General features: G+C 48.5%; 2 protein-coding genes across 3 annotated transcripts; both read right to left on the bottom strand.

Moving 5' to 3' along the window:
• On the bottom strand, positions 1-1285 carry tnnt2c (troponin T2c, cardiac). Its single transcript, XM_052055929.1, has one exon. The coding sequence runs from the start codon at positions 1115-1117 to the stop codon at positions 326-328; it is 792 nt and encodes a 263-aa protein (XP_051911889.1). The 5' UTR covers positions 1118-1285; the 3' UTR covers positions 1-325.
• A 1873-nt stretch (positions 1286-3158) lies between these two features.
• cry1a (cryptochrome circadian regulator 1a) lies at positions 3159-8517 on the bottom strand. Of its 2 annotated transcripts, XM_052055926.1 has the most exons (13): positions 7621-8517; positions 6862-6970; positions 6593-6735; positions 6316-6500; positions 6150-6238; positions 5918-6058; positions 5474-5785; positions 4910-5264; positions 4665-4796; positions 4412-4513; positions 4257-4322; positions 3841-3950; positions 3159-3753 (listed from the first exon to the last, which is right to left on the bottom strand). In XM_052055926.1, exons 1-12 carry the CDS (start codon positions 7776-7778, stop codon positions 3856-3858), a joined length of 1887 nt encoding a protein of 628 aa, XP_051911886.1. In that variant the 5' UTR covers positions 7779-8517; the 3' UTR covers positions 3159-3753; positions 3841-3855. The 2 variants fall into 2 exon arrangements, with proteins under 2 accessions (XP_051911886.1, XP_051911885.1); XM_052055925.1 differs by having other exon boundaries at positions 3159-3950.
• Between the last annotated feature and the right edge of the window lie 220 nt (positions 8518-8737).

Here is an 8737-nt window from a genome sequence, read left to right as displayed (position 1 = left end):
TGGAATAGACAATGCAAGGCAGCTTTATTTTTTTATAGCACATTTCATACATAAACTAACATGCATTTGCATCATTGAAAGCACAGCAGTGACAAAATAGGGAGATGACTAAAATTACGAAAAGAATGCACAGTTCAAGAACAAAAATTTTGGACAATGTGATTCTAACCATGCTCTACGAAACCTCGATCATAGGCATCGGGTAAATGCATGCCACCAAACAAGGTTGAATATTCTTAATGTGAACAAACGATAAAGGCGAGTTCATGAGTAGCCTTCAGGACAGGTGCTGGCTAAAAAAGTTCTTTGTGTTTTCCCCATGCGGTCACTTCCAGGATCCGGACTTTCCCTTGGCGCCACGTGTGGTCTTGGATGCCTTGGACCCTCGCTGGTGGTCGTTGACGCGGTTCCGCAGCACATGTATGTCGTACTTCTGCCGCTTGAGCTTCTCGGTGAGCTCAAACTTCTCGGCATGAAGCTGGTACAGCCACAGACTCAGGTCTTGCGCCTTCTCAGCCAGCTTGTCCTGATTGAGGTGGTCGATGTTGAGCGGCTTGCGGCGCTCCAGCAGCGCCTTCTTCTTCTCTTCCCGTGCCGTCAGCTTCTTGCCCTTCTTCTGGTCCACCTTCTGTAGATAGCCGCCAAAGGACTTGTTGGTGAACATCTTCTTCTTCTTGGCCTCCTCCTCAGCACGCAGCTTTGCCGCTTCCTCCTCACGCCGCACCCGCTCCTCCGTCAACCGGGCCTGACGTTCACGCTCTTGCTCGGCGCGCTCCCGCTGCTGTTCGGCCCGGTCCGAGCGGCGCCGCTCGATGCGGTTGCGCAGGGCTACTAGTTCCTCCTCCTCCTTTTGTCGGTTGGAGAAGTGTAACTCTATGAGGCCATGCAGGTCATTGAAGTCTTTCTCGACGCGCTTGCGGTGAAGGTCGTCAAAATCGACCTTCTCACCGTCCGGCAGCTTGGGTGGGGCGATGTTGGGCACATATGTAGTCTTGGGTCGAGGTTTGGACTCTTCCTCGTGCGCCTTTTTCTCACTCTCCTGTACCTCTTCTTCCTCGTCCTCCTCATCCTGATCATACTCCTCCTGCTCCTTCAGGCTCTCCTCAGCGTCCGACATGTCTTTCCTGGAAGCTGACAGACCACCAAGATCGGCTGATGTCTGAAGACTGACCTCTGGCTCGTGCCGATTTGACTCTTTTAAATGCTTTGCTGGGATCACGTGACACACCAAATTTTCCACAGGAAAGATTAAAAGACAGATGGGAGCAGCTATTTTCTCCAAGTCGTTCAGTCGAGCCTGCCCCTCCCCAAAGACCCGCTTGGTCCCCTCCAATCCGACGGCGCTCCTCATTCCTTTGTAAGGACACCATGAGAGACTATTTCGGAGGCACAACAGATGCACTACACAGGTTCACAGAGGGGTTAGCCCTAATTCATTTCATCTGTCCGTGACTTTCCATTCATTCGTCTATGCATCTACACATCTATCTGTCAACATTTGCATGTCTCCGTCGCCGCTCTGGAATGTAATTAAAACTTTTCAGCTTTTCCCAGGCTCTCGGCGCAGTAGATTAGAGCAACAAATTGCTCCTGCGCGCCGAAATTTAAATAGTGACGTGAACGAAGGGCTTCCCAAGTCTTGCGGTTATTTGTGGAAACGGACAAACGGCCCCTTTGGGAAGAATGAGCTCGCCAAGTGACGGCAGGGACAGGTGCTCTCTCTTTCTGGCGTCCGGGAATCCCAATTAAAATGGTCCCTCTGCACCTCCTTCTAGCCAACAGAATTCATTCAGTTTCAGGTTGGCTAGAAATCTCCACATGAAAATAAGCTAACGAGACTTTATGATTTAGCAGGAAAAACTCACCGGCGGGGACTGCCTGTTGAGCAAACATGCAGCAGTGCAAAATGAGCGCAGCAGGTGCCCCCGGACCGCCAAGCACAACACTCTACTTGGCTGATTGAATATATTGTTCATTTGGTCAGGGGAGGCCCTGCATAAAATCGGAGTTTAAATTTATTTGAAGGCAAAATCTATGCAGTTTGGTACCTCAGTCTTAATATGCAATGGTGTGAAAATAACTGGAAGCATACAGGAGGCCTTGAACGTCCTCTACTGGCCATTATTGTGGAGTACAGCACAGACTTTTATTGTAAATGATGAAAAAGAAGACACACATTTTTATTTTTTTCTGGAGTCTGGGCAGCTTTAATAGTCATTTGAACCCAGAACCACATATTAGTTGCAAACGTGGGGAATCCAAAATGAGAAGTTTCACCGCCCCCCGCAAAAAAAGTCGCATTACTCACCCATCACAATGGAATTTGACTCCAGAAGTGAGATGGAAATGTACAGATTTCCTGCTTCGTTGAGCTAGGCAATGGATTGAAAAAAAGAAACAGCCTTAGATCGACAACAACTAATATTCTAATATTCATTTAATTACGGCAAAATGAAGAACCGGAAGTACAAGGGATAGTTAACTAACATTAGCATTCATTGACAGGTTAACGGTACACCATTCCTTGCTTTTCGCCTAATTTCGTCAACTTATATCATACCAAATGTACCAATAAAGAGGCGCATTCGCTGAACTTTTTGTTGTCTAGTTTTGTCGTGTTTGTCGAAACGCGAATTCATAGCTCGTTCAGCTAGCATAGCTAGACCAAAAAAGCTAAAATGGAGCGGAGTGGAATTGGCGTCATATTTAATAAACTATTTTGGCAACAAAGTTTCTACAATTTATTAACATAAATATGTACATGCTGTGAAAACGTTTTCCGACAAAGTATATATGTACGGTAATTTCTTGCGTTGGCTTGCCTGATGGTGCTTTTGCTGTCCGATTCATTCGCCTAGTCACGATGATAGTCAGGAGGATGACACAAAATGGCGGTTCATTAAGTCTTCGGCAAATGGCTGACCAATATGACTATAGTTTGAACGGCGATTTGATTCTGTTTTGAAACTTTATTCTAAAATCATACAAGTGCCCTGTAACAATTTTATGCAACTCTAGCCCTGGTTTGAAACCCTATTAATCACCCTACCCTGAGCATGAAACCTAATTTTTTTTTTTAAATGTCAAAATGTGATTATTTTAAGTGTAAATAAAACGCATTTTGACTCCATATTTTAAAAAAAAGAGTGCAACTCAAGTGTATTTAAACAATTTTAATGAAACAAGCACATTTAGAAACAGTTGTTTGCAGTTGTGGGTCGGAGGTCATACACTTGGTAGGTGAGGTGTGGGGCACAAAGATATTAATTGTGGGTAATCGGCCATCATAACAAGGTCAAAGTGATTTTGCATCGACAGTGGGAAACACAACCAGTCAACCAGCAGTGAAACACTTAAATAGGCTCAAACAGGAGGAAATGAATGAGACAGCAAGATTTTCATGATGCGGTTTTTTTCCCGTTTAATAGAGACCTTTTTAGTTGCATTTTTGGGGGAGAAAAAAAACTCCCCCAAAAGAAACATCCACTCATGACTTTTGTATCATATCAAAAATATATATAATGGATCTATGACGCTACACAAAGATCAATAACGCACATACAATAGTCAAATATGTACAAGTTGTATGCGAGTTGAATTTTTGAAAGTTCTTCATATACACACGACGGCCTTCTATGCAATGACCCGCCCTTCCGTTGAAGAAACAGTGCGACGTTCTCCGGGGATGTCGGCATTTGTCATAACATATTTGATTACTTCATAGCGGGCGAGGGTGTCGCCGCATGAAGATTACTGAAAGACACAAAAGAAATGTGAGTGTTGTAAATTCATGGCGGCGCGTAAAAATGGAGAGAACAAAATAACAATTTTTTTTCATACATAAATTTTCTGTGGTTAGTGTCTCTGGACTTTGGAGCTTTTGCCATTTCCGGAGTCCTCGCAGTGACGCTTGCTGCTCATCGAACCGCTGCTGGAGTGATGCTCCAGCCCTAGAAAGACAAAATAAAAAGTAAGAAAAGTAAGAATAGAATCAATGACAGTGCAGGGTTTAACTTTTCTACATTTAAACACATGTTCAAACTGTGTATGAGGTTACAATGACTTAATGTGACAATGATAATATTATATGTACTCCTTTGGAATAAAACCTCTGCTTAGTTTTTGATGAACACTGATTTAGAATTTTTTTTCCTATAAAAACTAAGTCCTTCAGCTTTATTTTGATACATTATGCTCATCCCCATCCCTGTTGCACTGTACTTTTAACTTGTAATCAATTTCAAAGGAAAAGTGACCTTTGTGAAGCGTGGGACTCTGGTGGCTGCCTTGAGGGTAGCACATCATGCTGGAGCTGACGTAGCCTGGAAAAATTAAACGCAGCGTGAAGGACTACAACTCCACAGGCAATGACATATATTTTACGAACAGTATTGTAGCAGTTTCCTACTACCTTGCTGATGCGCGCCCACGCCGCCTTGGGAATCCCCGAGCTGGTACATCATGACACCGCCGCTCTGCCAGTCAGCCTGCGTTTGTACCGGCATGGGATAGCCTGTAGGGTCAAGAGATCACTTAGCAAGTCCGCAGAAGACGTCAGACTAAAGCTTCCTACGTTTAGTTTTGGCAAAACAGTGATGAAAGCTCCGAAGGACATGTTTTCAGCTCCAATGGTGGGTTAAAAAAAAAAAAAAAAGATGACTCACCGGAAGACGTAGCAGCGGTCGCGGCGGCGGCGGCAGTGGCTGCGTCACGAGGAGCTTCAGCAGAATATCCCATTTCCTCTGACGAAGGCTTATTGTTTGCATTGGATGAGGAGGGAACGGATGCCAAGAGACCTGTAGAATAACGCCGATCAAAAATAAGCGCGAGGATCAGATGCGTGACGTTTGCCAGCGAAATAAATGTACGGCGTCCAATTAAAGCCAGCACGTCAGTCGGCATTTCTTACCGAGGCCTCTGTAGCAGGACAGCTGCTGGTAGATCTGCTTCATGCGCTCAATGTTTAGCCGGCTGGCCTCCGCGTGGTGCACCATTGGCTTGGGGTAGTGCACGCCCACGATGCAGCGCGCAGCCTTCTGCACCGCCTCCGGCGCGTTCCACGGGTCGTAGATGTACTTGGCCGGGAAGCCCCGCAGCACGGGCAGGTAGCGGCGGATGTAGTCGCCGTTGGGGTCGGTGCGGCGGCCGAACACCACGGGGCAGTAGCAGTGGAAGAACTGCTGGAAGAAAGAGCTGCACGAGAGCCACATCCAGCTGCCGGCGTTGACGCTCCAGTCGGCATCCAGCAGCAGCTCCTCGAACACCTGCGCACCGGAAAGCAAGCCATCAAAATTGCCCCGAGGCGGCGCCACCTCAATCTTTTTCATTTGGCAACCGCCGTCGTTCTCGCGTACGAGCTTCCAAATGGCGAGCTGTGCGACAAAATGGCTAGGCGTCTTGGAAGGAGCGCCGGAAATGGCCACGGTGGGCCAAAACAAAGCTGAAATAAAAAGATCCGCCTCGCCGCGCCTACCTTCATGCCCTCCTCCCAGCTGATCCACAAGTCTCCGCGGGTCAGGAAGCAGGCCACGGCGTGCCGGGCCAAGTGGTGGATCCAGCCCTCCTGGCGCAGCTGCGTCATGATGGCGTCGATCCAGGGGAAGCCGGTGCGTCCCTCGGCCCACTTGGCCAGCGCCTCCGCGTTGCGGTCCCACGGGATCTGCACGCAGATGGGGTTGCTCTCCATCTTGTCGAAGCACGGGTTGTTGGTCGCCGCCGTGTAGAAGAACTCGCGCCACAGCAGCTGGCCGTACAGCGACAGCGGCGGCGAGCTGTTCTTCTTCACCTTTTGTTTCAAGGGGACGAGTTAACAGTATATATAGCTCAATATTTTGTTGAGAAAAAAAATAAAATACGTGAACGTAATTGTGTTCAATGTAATTGCGTCCATCTCGAAGGAAGGAGAAGCGCTCCGTACCTTCCTGTAGAGGTCGGTGAGCTTAAAGTAGAAGAGGCGACACGAGAGGCATCCGAATCGCAGGTAGGGGCTGAGGCCGGTGGGACTGGCCAGGAGCGAGTTGGCGTTCATGCGAGGACGCTCAAAGTTGGCCACCCACGCCTGTGGCAACCAGAAGAAACCAGGATCGGCACGTGCGCTCGCTCGGGAAAGCAGCATTAAACGTCCTTTGATCTTGTCGGACGTGACCAACCTTCCTCTCCAGGTGCCTCTCGAGTCTCGTGAGGGCTTCGGACTCGCCTCCGGGCCACACGGCCGACGACAAGCCCTCGGTGTCGAAACCTGCAAGAGGAAGGTCAAACGTTCCATGCGGAATTCCTGACGTCTCCGAAGGAACCTCTCTCTTCCACTCTACTGACCTAGCTCCTCCAGGGACGGCACCCCGAATTTCTCATCGTGGTCGTCCGAGAGCGGCGTGCGGCACTTCCCCATCACCTCGACCGTGATGAACTCGGCCGGCACCTCCACGGCGTCCATGCGGCTGATGAGGGTCTGGAAGCGTTTGTAGGTGAGCGGCGACTGACCGCCGTTCAACTCGATGATCCTGCAGTTTCAAATTTGAGCTCAGCGGCGGTCCAACGCTGACCGCGAGTTGGGGGGCAGGAGGCGGGGGCACGGGGGGGCTCATCTACTTACTTGTCAAGATCATAGAGTGTGTGCGAGATGCGCACCGTCACCTCCACGCCGGCCTCGGAGGCCAGCTTCTTGATGGCGGCATCCCGCTCCTTCCCGAAGGGCTCCGAGTCGTACTCGTAAGACAGGCGGGATATGTTCCACTCCTGGAGAAATGTCAGAATGTCAGATCTACCGAGGTCAAAGTTGACGGGAGCACGATGAGTCAGCCGCGTTTGGCACTGCTTTGTGTCCACCTGTCACGGGGAAAAAAATCATGCGGGCGTCCCAACCTTGAAGAGTCTTGGAAAGACATCGGTGGGCTGGCCCCGGATCACAAACAGACGGGAGTTGAGCTTGCGCAGGTTCGAGTCCAGGTCCTCTAGACTCTGCAGCAGGAATCTGCGGGAGGGGACAGAGGACATAAAAATCAACTTATACAAAATATGGGAATCGCAAAGGAGAAAATGTCCGCCGTGCACAGTGTTGCCATGGCAACTAAAGTTGGGGAGGTGGTGAAAGCCTCTCGCTCGGCTTCACGGTGCTACATTATTGACACACCAAGCAAACTGTTCAGCATAATTGAAAAAAAAAATGATTTAAAACTTTCAAAGTCTTTTCTATACTTCAAATCCTTTCAATGAACTCCCGAGCATACTTTCTTGTGGAATCAGGTCACAAAGGCTCAGAGAAAGGCGAGGAGCAGGAGTTTGGGGGTAGTGGGGTCCAGTAACACACTGACCCACTTGTGTAACACCGACACAACTGGGGGTTCACCTTGAGTGTTCACTCGCCGAGATCTACAATCGAGTTTCCTCTCACGCGGCGGCCAAGGCTTTCTATTCACGCATGACAAAAGGCGTCTGCGTCAGGAGTTGCGCAACCAACATGGATGAACACTGTTACATGCTCGCCATCCCCATTTAACCTGAACATTAACACACTCAATCAACTCGGCCTCACTTTCACACTTCAAGATATTAAATACGTTGTAAGTGTCCTCATACGGAGAGAGTGCATGTGAGTGTGTGGGGAGTTTGCGGTGGGCTCACCTCCACCTGTTGATGCCTACGTTGGACGAGCCTGCAAACCAGGGGTCGAGGATGTAGATGCAGCGGACGGTGTCGGCCCCCAGCAGAGACTCCTTGAGGGACGGATTGTCGTGGAGCCGCAAGCCCTTCCTGAACCAGTGGATCGTATTCACGACCATCACTCAAATGGATGGAAGCCTCAAGAATGGAAATGTCCTTTGACTGATCTTCTTAATCTGGCCTTATTTACACTAACACAAATCCGGGTGCAATAATCACTAAGAGGGAATTCCAATTAGTTTTTGTTTTTAAATCGGTAAATATGGTGGGCCAAGGTGTGGAGGAGTTAACCTTGCTCTAATAAAACCTTTTCCATGGTGACGAAGAATTTAAAACGTGTCAGAGTCTGAACCATTTGGCCCTCAAGAAACTGCGCGCACTCCGCGGCAACGTGACAGGGAAACAGGCGGGTGTTAGGACCTGCGCGGCGGGAAACTAAGGCAGCCTCGTTGTATAACTTGTTTTTCGAAAACCTTTTAAAAAACAAGCAAAATTACGCCGATTCAAATTATTTTACGCGTATTTGCACCCAAAAAAAGCACTAAGTTGCAACAAGAGATGCTGTTACCGAATTTGTTATTCGTTCGCAAACAACAATTGTCCCCGCCACAACAAGGGAGACGACGGTTATGTAAATACACGTAGCAAGAGCGATTAATTAAAAAACGACGACCGATCACAACCCAAATTTACACTTATCTCCTCTAAATGTCTCCGAGATCTTTGTGCCTCGTGTCCGACGCGGTTGGACTAGTGTTTTGGCAGTTTTTTTCGGCTGAACTCCCTCCGCAACGTTCACAAACGTCAACTTAGTCCTCGCGCCGCACCTTCTATCTTAGTCCCGCCTACTGGATGACGCATGGAGCTGTGCGACCTGTGATTGGCCCGATTTCCCCCAACGCAGTCACGTTTCAACAGCGTGGTTTCCTCACTGGACAACACGAGAAGCTTCACAATCATGTAACAGTGGTGCTGATGACGTCTTGTGACCCAATTACTGGAATATCAATCCGGATTCTTTTAATTTTTATTTCACTTAACGTACAACAATCGTAAAAAATACTCATCAATAATAATA

This window comes from Hippocampus zosterae, chromosome 21 (genome assembly GCF_025434085.1).
Source record: "Hippocampus zosterae strain Florida chromosome 21, ASM2543408v3, whole genome shotgun sequence".
Classification (NCBI taxonomy): domain Eukaryota; kingdom Metazoa; phylum Chordata; class Actinopteri; order Syngnathiformes; family Syngnathidae; genus Hippocampus; species Hippocampus zosterae.
The sequence above is the reverse complement of the archived record's forward strand: the minus strand, read 5'-3'. Positions and strand labels throughout refer to the sequence as shown.